Source organism: Callospermophilus lateralis, chromosome 18 (assembly GCF_048772815.1).
Source record: "Callospermophilus lateralis isolate mCalLat2 chromosome 18, mCalLat2.hap1, whole genome shotgun sequence".
NCBI classification, from domain to species: Eukaryota; Metazoa; Chordata; class Mammalia; order Rodentia; family Sciuridae; genus Callospermophilus; species Callospermophilus lateralis.
In genome coordinates this window covers 60961814-60980923 of record NC_135322.1, presented here as the reverse complement: position 1 = coordinate 60980923, position 19110 = coordinate 60961814, and the positions used below count along the sequence as shown (strand labels likewise).

General features: G+C 51.0%; 1 protein-coding gene across 1 annotated transcript in view; it reads right to left on the bottom strand.

The window, feature by feature from the left end:
* The window catches only part of Plcg2 (phospholipase C gamma 2), a 122114-nt gene that overhangs the window by 33060 nt on the left and 69944 nt on the right, over positions 1 to 19110 (bottom strand). Inside the window, exons 10-21 of the mRNA XM_076837622.2 lie at positions 18579 to 18680; positions 17724 to 17842; positions 16487 to 16572; positions 15002 to 15122; positions 11694 to 11862; positions 9161 to 9265; positions 8064 to 8153; positions 7378 to 7553; positions 7081 to 7281; positions 6085 to 6207; positions 3725 to 3905; positions 2285 to 2356 (exon numbers count right to left, since the gene is read on the bottom strand). Coding sequence (XP_076693737.1) covers positions 2285 to 2356; positions 3725 to 3905; positions 6085 to 6207; positions 7081 to 7281; positions 7378 to 7553; positions 8064 to 8153; positions 9161 to 9265; positions 11694 to 11862; positions 15002 to 15122; positions 16487 to 16572; positions 17724 to 17842; positions 18579 to 18680 — 1545 coding nt within the window. The remainder of the gene's footprint in view (positions 1 to 2284; positions 2357 to 3724; positions 3906 to 6084; positions 6208 to 7080; positions 7282 to 7377; positions 7554 to 8063; positions 8154 to 9160; positions 9266 to 11693; positions 11863 to 15001; positions 15123 to 16486; positions 16573 to 17723; positions 17843 to 18578; positions 18681 to 19110) is intronic.

Here is a 19110-nt window from a genome sequence, read left to right as displayed (position 1 = left end):
TGAGCCCAGAACTGGATCAACTAGGGTGGGTTGTTGCCATAGTCCATGATGTTCCATAGAAAGCAGCGAGGGTTCTAGAAACTCAGGACCTCCAAAGAGAGGCCACCCAGACTTCCTGCCTTTCTCTCCTCACTGCAAATGGAGCATCTACCTGGGCACTCTGCTTCCAGGCAGGTGGAAGGACCAGAGCTGGGCTCAAGGCCTCAGTGGGAAGCAGCCTGTGGCAGAGGGAAGTGCCATATGGCTTCCATAAGGAGGAAGCCTCCAGCCCGCTGGGTGGCAAGAGAGGTCCTGATAAGCTACAGAGAAACCAGCCATTCCCCAGATGCCCAAGTAGGCACATGGCAGGTCAAATGGCCAAGAGCCAGCCTGCCCAGGACCAGAGTCCAGCGCCATGCCACACCACCGCTCTCCTGGCAGTTAACCTTGAAGTACCTCAGTTCCCTCCTTTGTAAAATGGGCATCAAAGTAAAACCTGCCTCGTGGGGCTGTCATGAGAGCTAATGGTCTAGCCACTGCCAGTGCCCAGTACGTGGTTACCTAGGATTATTGATCTGTCCTCCCGTTTCAAGAGCTTACCGAAGAAAAAGAATGCAAAACATGCCGGGAGCCTCTGCGTGAAGCGGCTCATTTTAGTATTAACTAGAACAACAAAAACCAGAAATGACCCAAGCGGCCACTGATGGGAAAACAGCTAAGTGAGCAGAATCGCCAGAATATTTCACAACATTAAAAACATTTTTAGGTTAAATTCCAATATAGAGATTTTGCTTAAATTGCTCAGCCTACCAGGTTTGACAAAATGGTCACTAAGAGATGAGCAAAGGAAACCTAAGACGGAGCAGCAAGGAGGGTCAACTCTGAGGAAGGAGGGTCAACACAAGGCACAGGTGGCACCGGGGGTCACCGCTTCCTCTCCTCCACGTGCTTTCTTTCCTTCGGTCAGTTTTCCCCGTGACAGTAATAATCTTACTTGGAGGTGCTGATCACAGGTGGCAGTTTGGATCAAGTGCTGCATTCAGGGGCTTCTCACGGCTCACACGGTGGAAGAGGAGACCGTCTCTACCACTTGGCTTAGTTGCCAGAGTTTTAAAATTAGGAGATTTCATGTGAAACACCCAGATTACTGGCTTGTCCCAAGAAATCCGAAGCCGAGCTGCCCGCCCGCAAGGCAATGCCAGCAGCTGCTGTGGAGGGGTGCCCTTGAGGGCGAGGGTCCCTCAGAGGACCGCAGGCTCCGTCACCCCTGCCGACCAGCTGACCAAAGGCCAAATGCCAGTCGGCATTCATCACCAAACTTGCACTATTTTGTCACTGTGGGGGAAGATTTAAAAGACTGAAATATTTCTTACACCCGGACAGCTCCACTCACCCATGTTATCTGCCTGACCTTCACGGACATGTGAGCTGGCAGCCCGCAAAATAAACTCCAAAGTACACCCCGTCAAGGGCAAAGACGAACAGGCCCCTGGCCACTGCTCCAGAGGGCCCCAGGCATATGTCCAGAACCTGTACGTCGGGCAGAGGGGCGACCGTTCTCATTTCCAAATGTTCTTCAGTGCTAACCAAAGTCTCTGAGGCCAGCTGGTGCAGGACGACCAGCTCCTCGGGACTTCACTGCTTGCTCAAGATTTGCATCAGCCAAGGATGAGAAATTTTTAAAAAAGAAAGAAAAGGGCAGGGAAGGAAGAGAGGAAAGAAGAAAAACTCCATCTGTATTTAACAGAGGCCACCAGCAGGCTGCTTCCTAGGCAGGGGCTGCACACCAGCCAAGGGCCAGTCTCCCATACAGAAAACCCACTGTGGCTCTCCCTCCACCTGCTCAAACCACATGTGAGACAAAACCAGAGCGAGGAGGAGCCGGGAGCAAAGGCAGACCTCATGCCCACCTGTTTGGAGGTTCATAAGAGCCAGGTGGGAAGGCGAGATAGCGTCTGCATCGAGGAGGTCAGAGAACCAGACGGAACACACACCACAGGCTCAGTTGGCTAGAAAAACACATTTGAAAGACTTCTAATTGGAAGCCATTTGGCCCAAAGGTGGTTCATCAAACCTCAGAGTTTTAGCAAGGCCCAGCTGCATGTGGATGGATTCTATTAACCTTTGCCCTGAAACCAATCATCCTTTCTATTAAAAAAACAAAAAGTGTGTGTGTGTTTAGAGAGAGAGAGAGAGAGAGAGAGAGAGCGCGCGCGCGCACGCGCGCCCACACGCATGCGCATGCCAGGTTTTCCAGAACCTTCTCTGGTCCTGTATAATTGCCATGGGGCAAGCAGGACCTTACCATAGAAGGGTTGATTTCACTTGGGTCCACGTACATCCTGCTGACATCGTAGAGGGAGTTTATATCTCTTTCCTGAAAAAAGAGAGAGAGGGATGTCAGTGGACGGCACTGCCCCCTGAACAGCCCTTGGACACAGCAAGGGCTACAGATGTCCTGGCACTCACCCGAGGGGAGGGTGGAAATCACACAGAACTTACTGTGGCTCATGGGTAGAGATGGTTAGAAGCTACAGAGCAGTTCTCCCCAATTTGGGAACCTCCCCCAAATCACAGGGGCCCTGTGCTGGCCTACTGTGTGCCAGGCACTGTGTTTCCCTGTAAAAACATAAACCTGAAGATCCAACTGTGGAGGGAGCTCTTGGCTCATGGAGCCTCCAGCATGTCTTCTCCTGTCCCTGAGTTCAAGGAAGGCACACAGAAGCTTGAAATCGAGGCCACCGAGGAAGGATTTACACCACAGGAACTGGCACACGCTATAAAGCGGGGCCTTCTTCCCAGAGCCTCTGCCGAGTCCCACCTTCCTGCCTCTGTTCCCTCCCCCACTCACCCCAGCGGGCTGCCAGCCTCTGTCCATTAGCAGCCTCAGGGACCTGCGGTGGCCACTCCCTCTACCTGGTGTCCCGGCTCCCTTCACACCTCCCAGGCTGACTCACTGGGTTTCAGCTCACATTCTCAGCCACTTCAGTCTGCCTCCTCTGATCACCCCCAGCCTGCAGCAGCGCCACCCTCCCCACGCTATCCAGCATCACTTGCTTCACTGAAAACATGCCATGACGTCACTGTGCCGACTCTCTTCTCTCCAGAACCTAAGTTTCCCAAGGGCAGGCTTTGCTCCCAGTGTCTACAGCAGTCCCTGGCTCAGTCAGGACTGTCCACCTTTTTTCAGCAAATTAATAAACCCTTCCCATAGGAAGTGAGACACAGTAATCACAGCAGGTTTACGCTCTGCTCAAAACCCTCCAATGGTCAGAGCACAAGCCAGTGACTCACAATGGCCTACCAGGCCCTACCTGAACCGGCCCCACACTGACCCATCCTTATTAAATTCTACCCCCACCTGGGCACACTTGATTCTAGTCATGCCAGCTTCCCCTCTGTGCCTCCAGGCAGGCTCATACCTCAGGACCTTCACACTTGCTGTCCTTTCTTCCCCGAGATACTGCATAGCTCGTGCCAGGCCCTTTGAAAACTGAAACCTCCCCCTTAGTATTCTGTACGCTCTTACCCAACTTCCCATCTTTCTCCTTAGCATTTATCACTGACGCTTGCTACGTATATTTTCTTATTTATTGTCTGCCTCCTCCAAGCTAGACTGTATGCAGCAGGAGGGCAGGATCTCTGTGTTCCTTTTGGATCCTCAGACTTGCAGCAGCTGCAGACACACAGTAAGTACTCAAAGTTATGCCAAAGGAATGAACAAAATCACAAGCTGGCCACCTACCATGTTGTAGCGCTCCAGCAGCTCAGGGGTCACAGGGTAGCGCAGGCGCATCTTCCGGTACAGCGCGTGTTTCTCATAGTAATTGACAAGTTCCACGAGGCTCTCGAAGTAGGCAGAGGTCCCCAGCACAAAGTGCCGGCCGTCCCGGTTGATGCGACAGTGCTTCACCTTGCCCCTGGCCCTAGGGGAAGGGGGAACCATATGGAGTTGGCACACCAAGATTCTGATGGCCACACACTCGCTGTATAGGCCCTGCCCACTAGAAACCACCTGGGCATCCACCCTGAGGGGACTGGGTCAATAAACAGTGGCCGCCCTCCTACAGAACACAAGACTGCACTGGAAACGACAGCGTGGGTCTTTCTGCACCAGATCTGGCTCCCTGCCCACCACAGGCTTGACTGTAGAAACCCCCGAGGTATCCAGACCAGGGGTCGGCGCCCAAAGGCCCGGGGGCCAAGTCTGACTTACTGTGTGTTTTTGTAAATAAAGTTTTATCGAAATATTTACCATTCATTTGTTTACTGTGCACAGCCACGCTCTCCCTAGAACAGCAGGGCTGAATGGCTGCCAGGAGACCACATGGCCTGCAAAGCCTCAAGAAAATCACTGTTGCCCACTCTAGACCTCTGGGACTAGAGTGAATCCAAATGTGGCCCCATAGGTAACTTCAGAATTACTTTTCAAAAAGGAAATGGGTTTTCTGTTTTTTCATGCATTTGAAAAAAGAGAAAAAAAAAATCCAAACAGAACACTCTTCTGTCTCACTAGCTCTTCTAAGAACAGAAACATTTTGAAAAATAAAATTTTGATCTTAAATTTACAGCCAAGAAGATCTTATAAAAACAATTTTTTTTTTTTAAGGTCTACCCTGATGTGCTTACCAAGGAGGTGATAAAAGTGTAAGGTGACAGATATGTAGTCACCCTGAGTTTGCTGCCACCCAAGGAATATATGAACCAAAACATCATGATCTCATAAGGTACAAATATTATGTGCCAATCAAAAACTCTTAAATTTTTTTAAAGTCTATCCTAAATAGACAAAGCAATTTTGAGCAGAAATAACAAAGCTGTGCTTCACACTCTTTGACTTCAAAACATACCCCAGGACTTGTCATCAAAACAGGACGGTGCTGACAGAGAAGCAGAGCCCTAGACCAGCGGAACAAAATAGCCCAAAAGTAAGACCAGGCACTTATGGGGAATCGATTTTCAGAAGAGAGGCCAAGGACACACAATACAAAAGGAACAGTTTCTTCAATCAATGGTGTTGAGAAAACTGGAATCCAACACACAGAAGAATGAAATAATCTCACACCACATAGAAAACTCACCCCAAACAGACTTGAATGTCAGATCTGAAGCTGTAAAACTACCAGAAGGAAACATAAGGGAAAGCCCGGGGCACTAGTTTGGACACTGATATTTTAGATACAACCCTAAAAGCACAGGCAACAAAAGCAAAAACCAGACAAATAAGGAAACATTTGCAACCTGAACATCCAATAAAGTGTTAGTATCCGAAATACATAAGAAACTCAAATAACTCAATGATGACAAACTGATTTTAAAAAGGGCAAAGTATCTGAATAAATATTTCTCAAAAGACATATAAACGGCCAACAGGTATATGGAAATGTCCAACATCACTAAAAATGTAAATTAAAACCACAAGAACATCAATATTAGCTCACACCTGTTAGAAAAGCTATTACCAAGAAAAGATGAAAGCAAAGTCCTCTCTGGACCTCTGTCTTCTCACTGGTAATACCTGCCCCTGCCCATCACAGGCTGCAGTGAAAGGCTCATTCAGATGGGACCTCGGAGGCCACCTAGTTCAGGGACAGTCAGGAACTCCGTGGATGGCATGACGTCACCATGAGCACAGAGCTCAAGGAAACCTGAGGCTGGGAGGCGGCAGGCCAGCATGACGCCTGGGGTCTGAACACCAACCCTCTCCCCCATCACTGGTAGGAGGGGAATTGGGGGTGGAACTAGAGAATCACAGTCCTGGAGATGGCTGGGGGGCAGATGCTGAGGGGCTCAGGCCAGAGCTATGACATCACACATCTAGGCTGACTGGGTTCAAACCCCAGGCCCCTGCTGCATGCTTCTACAAATACTTACCCTCCCTGTGCCTCAGTTTCCACCTTGGAGAAACAGGGTAATGCCAATGCCACAAAGAGCTGGCACAGGACGTAGGCAGTGTCTGGGACACACTAGCACAGGTGGCGCTTGCTGTTACCCTAGTCATCAATGCTGCTGAAGCTGGGGAGAGAACCCCATCACGCAGGACTCTTCCAGAAGCTCCCTCTTGTGCCCCATTCCTGCCCTTCCTTACCTCCCCCTGCCACTTACCTGAAGGTGATGGCATAGGAGTCGGTCCCCTCCCGCCGCCTCCGGATGAGGAAGGCTCCGTCACGGGGAATCCTCATCAGCATGTCCTCCGCTTCTCCACGGCTCAGCCTGTCATAGTACCAGCTGTGCCCAGGATACAGAAAAGAGCCAGGTGAGGGCCCTCTGGGGTGCTGAGCTGCCCACCCACAAGGGATGAAATAATGGGCTCCAGGAAGTCCTGGAACTTGTCCCTGGAAACAGCCATGGGAATCACACTGGCACTTCCCTGCCCATTCGCAGCTCTGAGGACAGTAATTTTTCAAAAGAACACTGGAAGACTGAATGGGGTGGCCCGAAGGACAGAAGAATAAACCCACTGATCTTCACCCACCCATCCAGCCCAGTCTAAAAGACCAGCCTCAACAAGTGGGGCAGAAACCATAGCAGGTCTCAGGAAATCTGAGCAGAGAGCACAGGGGGTTCTGGGGGACTTTGCTTGGGTCCTGGTTATTTCATCATATGTGAAATACCAAGTTTTAAAAGGCGACCCAAATGAAAACAGACAGGAAAGGTTAAAAAAAAAAAAAAGTTAAATTATTCTTCCTCAGAAATAGAATTCTGCTTAAAAGTTATTTACACACTGTGTTGGCCTTTTGCAAGACATAACTTGAGACTCACTTTGCTAAATAAAGAAATGAGGGAAATACCCTTACCATCATTTGCCTTTCCTGTTCACTGTCAGAGTGAGCTTTGACAGGACAAAGGACATCATTGGGCCAAATTTCACCTCTAGAACGAAGTCCAAGACCACAGGACTATGCATAGAAAGGAAAGCGAAGGAAGGAAGGAGCCAGCGGGGGGAGGGGAGGAGACAGAGAGGGCCAAGGCCACGGCCAGCCGCCCGTCTGGCAGCTAGTGGTTCAGAATTCTCGTGGTCCCTGGGACAGGCACAGCCCCCTGGCTGGCTGCTCCGACCTGTGGACCCGCCCCGGGGCCTCCCACCCGCCGGGGACCTACGGCTTGGACTCGTGCGGGTTGGGGTTGGGCACGGGGTCGGTGAGCCGCAGCTCGAACTCGGCGCAGCGCAGGTGCGACTCGCGGTAGTGCTGGACAAGCGCGTAGATGCTGTCGAAGGTGAGGTTGTCGGTCAGGTAGTACTTCAGGACCCCGCCCTCGGTGGAGGAGCGGATCCGGCAGTGCTGCACGCGGCCCGACCGCCTGCGTGGGGGGGGGGGGGGGGGCCAGGTCAGCGCCCGCCCACTGCAGGCCCCCAGCCATCCCCGCCAGCTCCCGGGAGGGCGGGCCGGGAGGTACCAGAAGGACAGGGTGTAGTCGTTGGGGAAGGTCTCGCTCTCGCGCACCAGGAAGGTGCCGTCCTTGCCGCCGCTCTCGGCGCAGTACTCCTGCAGCAGCTTCTCGGCGCTCGTCCTTCTCTCCACCTTCTTGTGGAACCATTTCTCCCCAAAGTGCAGCTCCGTGGGGGGCGTGTCCTGGCCCACAAAGAAGAGGGGGTGCTCAGGATGACTCCCGCTGCCCTCCCCTGCCTTCTCCTCGAAGCTCCCATCTGCGGTGGCCTCTTGGAGTCCCAAGACATGGGGTCAAAGGTCCCCAGTAAAGGCCTCGATTCTGCTCTAGAAAGTCTAGAACCACTCCCTGGGGAGTATGGGGTACGGCCAACAGCTGGACACGGCCAGAAAGGCCAGGGGACACCGCAAGAAAGAGTATCCAAATGTCCATGCACTCCCTGGCCAGCGAGGGCCACCACCTAAGGCCAATTGGGTCCTGCAGACGGTAGGAAAGAGTCTTGAATCTTACTGGTTAAGCCCCTGGGCCAGCCAGCCAATCAAAGAGCCAGCAAGGCTCTGGTACCCAAAGAGGAAGCTCCGGAGGGATGAGGATCCTGAGCCCATCCAACATCAGGATAAAAGGCCACATGGCACCAAGGCCCAGCAAGAAGGCAGTCCAGGGGAGTCGACAGGAGCAGCGGGGTCTCCGCCTACCTGGGGCAGTTCATCCTCCACAGTCTGTTCAATGTCGTCACTGAAGGACAGCTTGGCATCGGCAATGGCGCAGTAGTGCCGAGTCCACTTCTAGAGGGCAAAGTTGGCATCAGTCCCCCAAAGTCTCCACCCCGTCAACTCTGGGACCCAGGGCCCTCCCTGCAGGGCACCTCCCCAGCATTCACTGGGGATTCCCCTTCCCAGGTTCAGACATTTATGGTGCTTTCGCAGAATCTGTTCCCCTCTGAGACATTTCTTTTTTAAGACATCTATTTTTTACTTCTTTTGTCATTCTTGGGACTTTTTAAATCAGTGTGTCTAGGAGTAGATACGACTTAATGTCAAATTTTCTCCTGCATGCCAAATTTTCTCCTGCATATTTAATTTGCAGCCTTTCATGATGGATGGGATTGTTTCATGCCCCACATGACTATCTTTTCCTGTCCCTTCTACTTTAAGATTTTTCTGGATTTTTCAACCAGTGAGTCTAAAGATATTTTCTGCAACATTTAATTATGACTTTTTATTTACCATAAATTTTAACCACCTTTATGTTTATTTCTAGAAATGTAAGAACAGATACATAAAAATATACCCAAATGGATTTGCCTATTAGGTTAAAGGACACGAGAAGAGGCCCTAAGAGTTTTAAATGCCTTACTCACTCAAAAAATAAGATTTCTAGTGGAACTATTACAGCTTGGAGGACAACTAAATATAGTGCCATGGAGAACAGAGAAAGGACGTCACAGACAAACTTGTAAAGCTGAAATAAGGTCTGTAAGTTAGTTAACAGTATTATACCATTGTTAATTTCCTGGTTCTGATCATTATACTGTACAGGGTTATGCAAAATGCTCATATTTGGAGAAACTGGGTGAAGGATATATGGGAGTTTTTCAACTACTGTGTAAATACATATTACATTTAATATAAAAGTATTTCAAAATAAGACAAAAATGCAAATGGAAAAGTTTAATTGTGAAGACCAATTCACTTGGCTTAAAATGGCATGATTTCAGAGTTCCCCAGGGGGGCTCCAAGAAGGGTGCAGAAAGCCACATCCACAGCACACATGGGAAGGGACCCAGGCCCACCTGGTCAATGGAATCCCACATGTACAGTTCACCCTGCTGCTTGCGCTCTTCTTTCTTGTCCTCCACATTGACATCAACGTCACCTCGAGGGCCCAGCTTCTTATGCTGAAGGAAAAGAAATCCACACAGTCTCTCTCGAAACCCATATTGAAAATCTGGAATCCAAGAGAACTCCTCCCCATCAACCAGCCAGCCAGCGCCCACCTGCATCCTCCTGCCTAGAGCTTGGCTCTGTCTGTTCCGCTGCCTGGTCATCTCCACTGCATTCAGCTCTGTCCTCAAGGCCATGTCCTTGGAGGGGCCGTGCCTACCACTCGGTCCAAAAACAGGCCACACCACCTTCCCATCCCTGCCACCCTCCAGCCCCAGTCCTGCTCTGTTTTTCTCATATTCTGCTTGTCTTTAGTCTTTTGTGAGCATATAAGCCCATGAGGCAGAGATTCTGTTCTGCTTCCTGTTGTGTGCTAGAACAGCACTTAGAGATAGTAAGTACTCAACAACTGCACAGAGAACAGTCACTACCTCATGTGCTCAGGTGAGCCAGGCCCCCTGAAGCCCCACCTGCCAGATGCTGAGGGAGCCCTGGACCCCTGCCAGCCAGGCCCCCATGCACCTGGACTGCTTTCACCATGCAGGGAGCTCCCTTGGTGTTTCAGTGACAACCGCCCGAGGAGCCCGTGGCGTTGACCCAACAGTCCCAGTGCACTGACACTCTTAGCCACAGGACACCAATATCCCCTCATCCGGTGGGCTTGACAAAAGCCCCCTTATACTGTGCAGCGTCTCTCTGTTGGCAGATCTGTCCCCCACAATACCAGACCTCCTACAACAGAGGGACTGTGCCCAATGTTTGTTGGTGGCCCAGTGACAATTTAGGGAATGTGCCATGTGCTGGCATGGCCACAACCTCACATTTGTTACTTCCCCCATCTGGAAGGCATCCCCCCCACTTCCCTGCCTATTGCTGTAGTTTGAATGTTTGGGTCCCCCCCACAAATTATATGTTGAAACCTAATCACAATGTGATGGTATCAGGAGGTGGGCCCTTGGGAGGAGTAAGGTCACGGGGTAAAGATGGCATGAATGGGATTAGGGCCCTCCTAGGAGGCCCCAGAGAGCTGCCCTGCCCCTGCCACCACATGAGCACAGCAAGAAGTTGGCAGTCTACACCCAGAAGAGGGCCTTCGCAGTGCTACCCTGACCTCAAACTTCCCAGCCTCCAAAACAGTGAGTGGGAAGTTAATTTGTTGATAGACACTCAGCATATGGTACTGGTTACAGCAGCCCAAAGGTGCTGAGGTGGACCAAGGCACCTGGTGAAGACCTGTCCATCCTTCCCTGTGGCCTTGCTAGTTGTCTACAAAATCCATCTCCCTCCTAACAGCTGCCAGGTACAGCCTTCAGATTCGGCCCCCATTGGACGGTCATGGACAGAGTTCACATGCACTGACCATGAAAGGAAGAGCCATGGACAACAGTCAGCTCTTGCTCACAGGAAATGCTCTGCCCCAGAGGCCTAGTATGCCACCCTGTGTGAGCTGGACTCAGACATGCCAAGCCTCAGCTCCCCTACAAACGAGAACCAGGCTCCCGGGCAGACTGTCCTCATTTTTGTGCTGTGGGGAAAACTACAGATCCCATTCTCAGAATGTTAACAATGCATACAATTATAAGGGAAGCCAATTATACTGAAATACAATTATTAAGATATTAAATAAAAATAATTCAATATAGTAATAGGCATGCTTCCTCATTAGCATCTTAAATAAGATGCACAGGCAGATCTAATCACCTCCATAATTCCCACATGGTAACACAATGTTATTTTGAGATATCTACAATAACTGAATGTGATATGAAAGTATCTGTGCCTTCTGCTGGTGACAAAGCCCAGGTGGCCTGCTGCCGACACTCAACAATGGAAGGAAGCCCCGAGCTTTACAGACCGGTTCCAAAAAGAAGATGCAGCGTTTCCCACTCAAGTTCATTTGCCCTCCCCTATCCTAGCCAGGGGCTCTTCGGGGTCTGTAGAGCCCTAGTTAAACCCCTTGGGAGATGGGAGAGTAGGTGGTGAGGATCTTGGGTCCTTGGGTCACCTTGCAGGCTGGAACTCAAATCTCCTAGAACATTCTCCTTCAAATGAATAAGAAATGGTTTCAAATACTCTAAGCCACTGCTTCTGGTCTCCATCCTATTAATACAATACCCAAATGTTCCCTTGGCATCATGGGCCCAGGACCGTCGTCCCATCCACCTCCCTCACGGGCCTGGGGACTCCAGAGGGTTGGAACAGCTTCTGGGGTCACTTGGAGAGGGGCGTGGTGCCAAAGAACAAATGAGCAATCACAGATTCCTATTAGACCAATCACCGGTCAGTGCGTGGAGAGCGCCTGCGCAGGACGTAGCCGCACTCGCTAGTGCACCAAGCGAAGGAGGTGGGTTCTACATTACCCCTGAAACCCAGGGGGACACAGAGGCACCTCGAGGCCATGAAGTTGGTAAGGAGAGCAGCACCTGGGGCAAGGCGGCCTACCTTGATAATGATCTTCTCCCGCAGCTGGCTGGGCGACGGCAGCTGGTCAGCACTGGCCTCCGTGGGCTTTGTCAGCAGCTGGTCGCCAAACACCTCCTTGAAGACCTTGGCCATGTGGCGCTGCTGCTCCACGCAGCAGTGCTCCTCGATGGACAGGATCACAGGGAAGCTGCAGCAGCAGGGCAGGGTCAGTTCAGGAGCCGGGCGGGCACCTCCATGGCTGCCCCACACGGACCCATGACGCCTGCGCCCAGGCTCAGCCGAGGAGGTGGACACCGCGCCAGAACTCAGGCCCTGCTGACCCCAGAGCACTAGTCAGCCACTTTCCTATGTTCATTGTGTCCAGGTACAAACTACAGCAACTTTTCTCAGTACTTTTCTTTTAACCTATGCACAACTTTAAATTTAAAAAAATAAAAATAAAAAAGCCCCCGAAGTTTTAGCTTCTAACCTACAAAAGGGGTGAAAACAAAGTACAATGAGTACTCATGTGTCAACTAGAGGCCCCAGTGTTAGCATTTTCCTGGGTGCACCTGCTTATCCTATTTATTTTTTCCTATTTTTATAAAGTGTTAATTGTTTCATTATGTTCATCTATCACACGTATGGGCATTGTATGCACGTGTATACACTGATATATTATTTGTGTATGTGTGCATCATGCACATTTTGTGTGTGCAGGTACAGCTGAATCTCATTGTCTGTGGGGGCCATGGTCCATGAGTCGCTGCCAACACTGACCTGAGCCATTTACTCCTCAGGGGAAAGACTGGCTTAGAATCTCAAGCCTTTGGTCACATTTTTATCAACTGTTAATTTGAAGACCTTTTTTTAATGAGCTTCTGTTTGGAGACACCTCATTCAGTATATCCTGCTGATTCATTAACAGAACTAGAAGTTGTGCTTGAAGGCAGCTGATCTATCACATGGATTTTCGGGCATATCACAGCTTTCTCGTTCTCAGGAACCCCACCCAGCACTTCTGCCCTGTGCTTGGGGCCACTTCAAAAGGTGAAGTCACCAGCCAAAGTTCAAAAATATGAAAAACATGGCATGAGAGAGATGACCAAAAGGACACTTGTTTGCATTTCAAGGACTGAAAACAAGAAGGCAAAGCATCTCTGCATCTGAGCTGGGCACGTGCACATCAGATGACCCAAATTTCCCACCACTTGTCACATGCCCAGAAATGACCTCAAAAGTGCTTTGCAATTTGGAGTTAGAAATAAATTTTGGAATACAGAAGCCACTGATAAGAACTGATTTTGTGTGTGTGTGTATCATTTGAACAAGTATATCTATGCCTATATATGATTTGTAATGTGCCCAAGGTACATACATGCACTCATTTACATTTTTTCCTGAGCCATTTGAAAGGAGGTTCAGAAACCCCCTCCCCCCGCCTATATCTGCTAAGAACCAGGCCATTCTCCTGCCTGCCCACACCACCATTACTGAACTCAGGAAATTATCATTAATTCAATATCACTGAATAGATAGTGCATACTCAAATTTCCCCAACTAGCAAAGAAATGTAATATATAGCTAGTTTTTTTCCATCTAGAATCCATCTGAGGTTTGTGCAATGCATTTATTATGAAGCAAAACTATTTCAAATGCAGGTGTGTCACTACCATAAATAGGAAGCCACAGCACCAGTGGAAAGCAGAGTAATGGAGGGGGGGGCTTTAAAATAAAATCATTTAGCCACGTTTCACCTCAAGTCAATCCTGGGAAACACAGATTTAAGCCCCCATCCTGGTCCACACAACTGAGCTTCCAGAACAAAGAAGAAGCAGAAAACTCCATTAGGAGCCAACTCTGAATGGAATGGATGCTGCCTATCATCTTTTTAAAAATCCGTCTTAATATGAACACTCATCCATTTTACCACAAAACAATGCATTTGACTATAGGGTCCAGCCTTGCAGGTCCCCTTTTTGACCACAAAGCCCTCCCTCAGCTATGAGCAAGGCCATGCCCTGTGACTGCACAGCCACTCCCAGCCACAAGCACTGGGAAATCAAAGCACACTCCCCAAGAAGTCTGCTATGGCATGAAGGCTGAATGTCCCCAAAGGCTTGGTCCCCAGGTGGCAGATGAGAGGTGGAAACCTCTAAGAAATGGGGCCTAGTGGGAAGTCCTTAGGTCACAGGGGTGAGCCCTCGAAGGGGACTGTGGGACCCTGGCCTCCTTTTCTTCCTCTTTGCTCCCTGGCTCACCATGTAAGTGGTCTTGTTCTGCCATGAAGTGCTGCCCCACTACAGGCCCAAGACAACAGGGCCACTCATGGCCTGGAACCTCCAAAACTTTGAGCCAAAATAACCCTTTTCCCTTTATAAGTTCATTATCTCGGGTATCTTGTTACAGTGACAAAAAGCTAATAGAGTCTGACTGATTTCACCATCTCTGTTAACTCGGGGTCCTTCATGGCTTCACGGACAGTGGAAGTCAGCACAAGCAAGGGCTGAGCCTCTTTGGGGAGAGGTTGAAATGCAGACTATGTGTGCACCGATTTCAAGGTTTCTTCTGTTGGGAGTCGCCCCGGCTCCAAAGACTAATTTCCCCATCCCCCCAGAAGAGCCGTCCAATGGTGAGCCCTGCTGGTTCACATGATCCTTACCCACCAATCAGACTAGCCCTGCTGGTTCACATGATCCTTACCCACCAATCAGACTAGCCCTGCTGGTTCACATGATCCTTACCCACCAATCAGACTAGCCCTGCTGGTTCACATGATCCTTACCCACCAATCAGAAAGCACCCCATGCCAACTGTCAAACCCTTCAACCATTAAACTGTCACAACTGTCAAACCACCCCCGGCTCTATAAATATGCAGAGCTGTTCCTCAGTGAATGGGCATTTTCTCCAACAGCAAGCCTCGATTGTTCTTTCACCTACCAGGTAGGAAAAAACACTCAGACACAGTGCGAGGACTGGGTAGATATCACCGTGTCTAGTCTTCACTGCGCCCTGTGAGGTGCGCGTAATTTCACCTCTGTTTTTAAGATGTGGGAACCACAGCAGTGAACGGTGAGTGCCTATCAGGTTGCTAATGAACAGAGCGGGATTCAGACTCCGAGAGAGATCCCAGCGCCCATTTCATGGTGCTGTTACATGCCAGGAACATCAAAGAGACCATCACGCCGCTGAGGCCACCGTGGACCTCTCACCAGCCCCTGGCAGCGACTTTGGCCAAGAGGGGGTGCAGACCTCCAGTGTTTGGGGAAGGAGGGGGTGGGAAGTTCAGTGTGTGTGTCTGTCCCACACTAGCCACTTTCCCTTAAAGGCAACTGGCCAACTGACCTGGAGGCAACGAAGGCATGGTCTTTGATGGCCTGGACGACATCGTCAAACTTGATCTTGGTGGTCCGCGTCCAGCCGTGGTAGATGATGGGCTTCCCATCAGGCCCGTCCCAGCAGTCCACTACGGGAGAAACAGGGCAGCTCAGCAGCAGCCATCCGGTCAAGGGCAGCAAGGTCAGGGCTGCTCCCACAGTAGCCCAGGGACCAGGACTCCGAGGAGCACCCCCCCCTCCAGAGCACGGAGGTCCACCGTGTACCCGGGGTTACCCACTCACTCATATAACCCAATGCTTCTCCAAAGAGAAATAGTCCCAACGCCTCTTTTTAAATAAGCTCTCCACAGTGTGTCTGCTTTTCCCACGTCCCCTGGGGAAGCCTTGCTTGCCTCTCGGTCAGTGGAAGTAACAGAGGGCATGAAAAGGCTGTCAAAGGTTCAGGTGAAATATTCAAACAGAGCAGGCTATGGAGGTGAGCAACCCCCAAATTTTCAACCCTCTCCTCACCTAAGCTAAGAGCTTCTGACTTTATTTTTTCACATTTGCTTTTTGGGAGAATCTATAGAATAATTACTACTAAACTTTATACCATGGTGAGTGTTTTTGGTAACACTGGAATCGGAACCCCCGGTTTATGCCTTCTTTCAGCCAAATCCACTGCTATGCTGTCCCAAACACGGCAGTGTTAGAGGCTTGGTCCCAGGTTTGAGGGGAGTGCTAATCAGAGGGGACAGGGCCTTTAGGAGGTGTGGCCTAGGGGGAGATCTTCAGGTCACTGAGCGCATATCCTTGAAGGGGACTGTGGGACCCAAGCCCTTTCCTCCTCCTAGCACATGATGTGAGAGGGTTTGCTCCACCATGCTTTCCCGCCATGATGTGCTTCATCTGAGCTGCAAAGCAATGACTCCCACCCTGTGAACCAAAATAAACCTTTTGTCTTTATAAGTTAATTATGACAGGCCTTTTGTGACATTAAGCAGAAGCTGACTAATACATCTGCCTAGGAACCTTTGAGATCAAGTGAAGCTGGAAGGGAGAAAGCCAGACAGATGACAAGAAGGCAGGACAGAACTAAGGCCTCTGCCATAGGCCCAGCCATGGACGCCCTGCTTGTCCTTTCCACAGATGCTCACGAATGCCCCAGTGATGGTGAGACGCGGTGCCTGGGCACACTGGGAACCAGTGCTAGAAGTAGAAGGCATTTACTTGCCTTCTCTTAAAAAGAGAGGGTGGCCCAGCCTCCCACTCTGTTGGGACACTCTCTGGGTGCCCCAAAGCATTCTGGGTGAGGCTTGAGCAGTCACTCCTTGACTCAGGGACAGACAGGTGTCTTCCAGGGTACTTCACTACAGGTACTCCTGGCACCAGGCCTCCCTCGGCCCGTCCTGCCCGTCTCCGATTCAGCCCTTTAAACCCAAAAAGCTCCGAGCAGCTAGAGAGGCAGTGGCCCCCAATAGCTGTGCCACCTCCTCCAGGACAGGCTACTCACATTCGATGCAGCGGCAGCCCATACGCAGGCAGCGAATGTACGCTTCCGGGGACGACTCACTGCGCAGCTGGTCACCTGTGAGGTACCTGAGACGGGAGGCGGGGTGGCTGTGAGGGGAGGGAGCACGTAGGGCAGCTATGCACCTCAAGGTGTCCTCAGGGAACATCAGAGCCCAAGTCCCCACAGCCCCGAGTTCTCCCTGTTCAGAAATGCCTGAACCAAGCCTGGTCAGACACACAGTCCCCGGGCTGCACTGGTCACTAACTTAGACATAGGCCACCTGCCAGAAGAGAATGATGGCCCCTGGCAACCCAGAGCCTGGGATGGCGTGTTCTTTCTAGAACTTGGTCAAAGGGTGTCGGGAGTGAGAAAGAGCAGATGATAAATCAAGGACCCACGGCCGCCCACTGGGCCTGGCTATCAGCAGTGCTGGCCCTCAGCACGCTCTCAGGGCTGCAGGCAGCACGGAGTAGGTGCCCAGTAGCAGCTGGTGGCATTCATTGCTGTGATCCACACCCACCAAATGTCCACAGGGACACTCATACACTCCTCACCACAGCCCCCCACGTGTCAAGGGACTGTGGGTTTTCCCTTTACTGTCTCCTACGTTTGGGAAAACCCACTCTGACAAGAATGGACAGGGCAGGGAAGACAGAACCATGGAGTTGATTTTCCCCTGAAATACTTCACTCTCTGAGATACTGAGAGGATGATGTACCCCCAGGCCTTTTCTCAGTGCCCCCCACACCCCCCGCAGTGACACTTGAGCGAGCACAGCCTACCACTCTCGGGTGCCTGAGAGCCCAGGACTGCACCCTCACCCTCAAAGGCAAGCACTACCAGAACTCGGTGTACCTTCCTTGTCTCCCATCCTACCCACCTTTCTTTTCTCTCTCTGCACCCCCCAGGGACAGGGCCTGGCCCAGAGCAGACGCTCCATAAATACCAGTCAACGGCCAACTGAATTGCTTTGCTATGTCCACTGAGACGCCCAACTTGCAGAAAGGCAGGTTTGCTGACTTAGGGTTTAGGGCCATTGACAAAGGATTATTACTCCAACACCAACTTAGAGAGGAAGCTGTGTCCCCCACCCCTTCCAGAAGCTTCTGCACATTCCAGTGTGAGCAACTGGCACTCCCTCTCTACCCTGTGTGACAGGCCTTGCCAGGGCAGCCCCCTGGGGCACCGGCGGCTTGGCCCCTTGGCCCTCGGCCCACTAGGCTGGCAGGAAGCTCACGTGTTGTGGGACGAGGAGATCCAGTAGTGTGACAAGGGGTTATTCATGTCCTGCATGTCCACCACGTCGTACTTCTCATCCCAGATACTGTTTTCTCGTGAAAACAGGTACGTGAGGAACTGAAAGAGACACAGAGGCAGAGCCGTGGCTTGAGGACCCCATCTGGCTGTTTCTGCTCTGTGCCCACATGGGGAGAGGGCAGCTCTGACACAGGCACCCACACATGGCTTCCCGGAGTCTCAACACACCGCCTCAGATGGCATAAGGCCACAGCCAAGCTGGGCTTCCTGCTCCCAGCAATGTTTTCTTTTTTTAATGTTTATCCCACAACGTTTTCTTCCTACACAGAAATTTTCCGTCATTACAGTAACAAACGTCTGTGAACTCACAACCCAACTGAAAACCCAGAATGTTCCCTGAATCACAACACCCAAAGGCAGGACACTTCCTATCCCAACACCTAACTCCTTAAAATTAAAAAAAAATCAGAAGCCCAAGTGACCCGGGCTGCACTCTACCTGGGAGCAGCCTCCCCCACCCTCCCCGTCTCGGGCCTCCCCTGCTGCCCTGAGCAAGGTGGACACAGCCATCTCTGCCCCAGCCACACTTTTCAATCTTGTTCACAGTGACGTGTCTTTCTGGTGGCACCCTCCAGTGGCAGATCATACAGCCACACAGGGAACAGGCACAGAAAGGAAAGGCAGGAACAACCCCAAACCTGGGGAGCCCCCCAGAGACAGAGGGACCCGGGGCCGCTGACGGCAGTGCCCTCCGAGGGAAGACACCCAGGAAACAAACCCTGGAGGACACAGGCACAGCCAGCCGTGCCCACGCAGCAGCGAGCCCCCCACTCACCTCATCCACAAACAAGAAGGGTTCGGCAGTTTCCCTCACTGTGTCGTCGATGAACTTGGTCATCCGCTCCCGGACCTTGTTCAGATCCTGAGCCCACAGCTCCTGGAAATGACAGAACAAGAAATCGCCAAAATGACAACTGACAAAACTCCTCACCACTCAGGGTCTATCCAGTTGCAAAGACCAAACTATTGACCAATTCTGAATTCCTTGGCCATCCTTGGCCATCAGGGGCCACATTTCAAGGCCTTGGCCAGGGGTCAGCAAATAGACTCTATAAAGGACCCAAGAACAAATATTTTAGGCTCTGCAGGCCACAGGGTGATAATTCAGCCACTGCCTATGCAAACACAGCCACAGACAATATGCAGGCACATAGGTGCGGCTATGTTCCAATAAAACTTTATTTGCAAAAACAAGAAGAGGGTTACACTTGGCCCATAAGCTGGTTGCCTATGCATGCCCTGCAATTGTCTACTCCATTGGTTGGTATGAAGCAGCCAAGGAGCATGGCAGTTATGTCAGCCTGCCA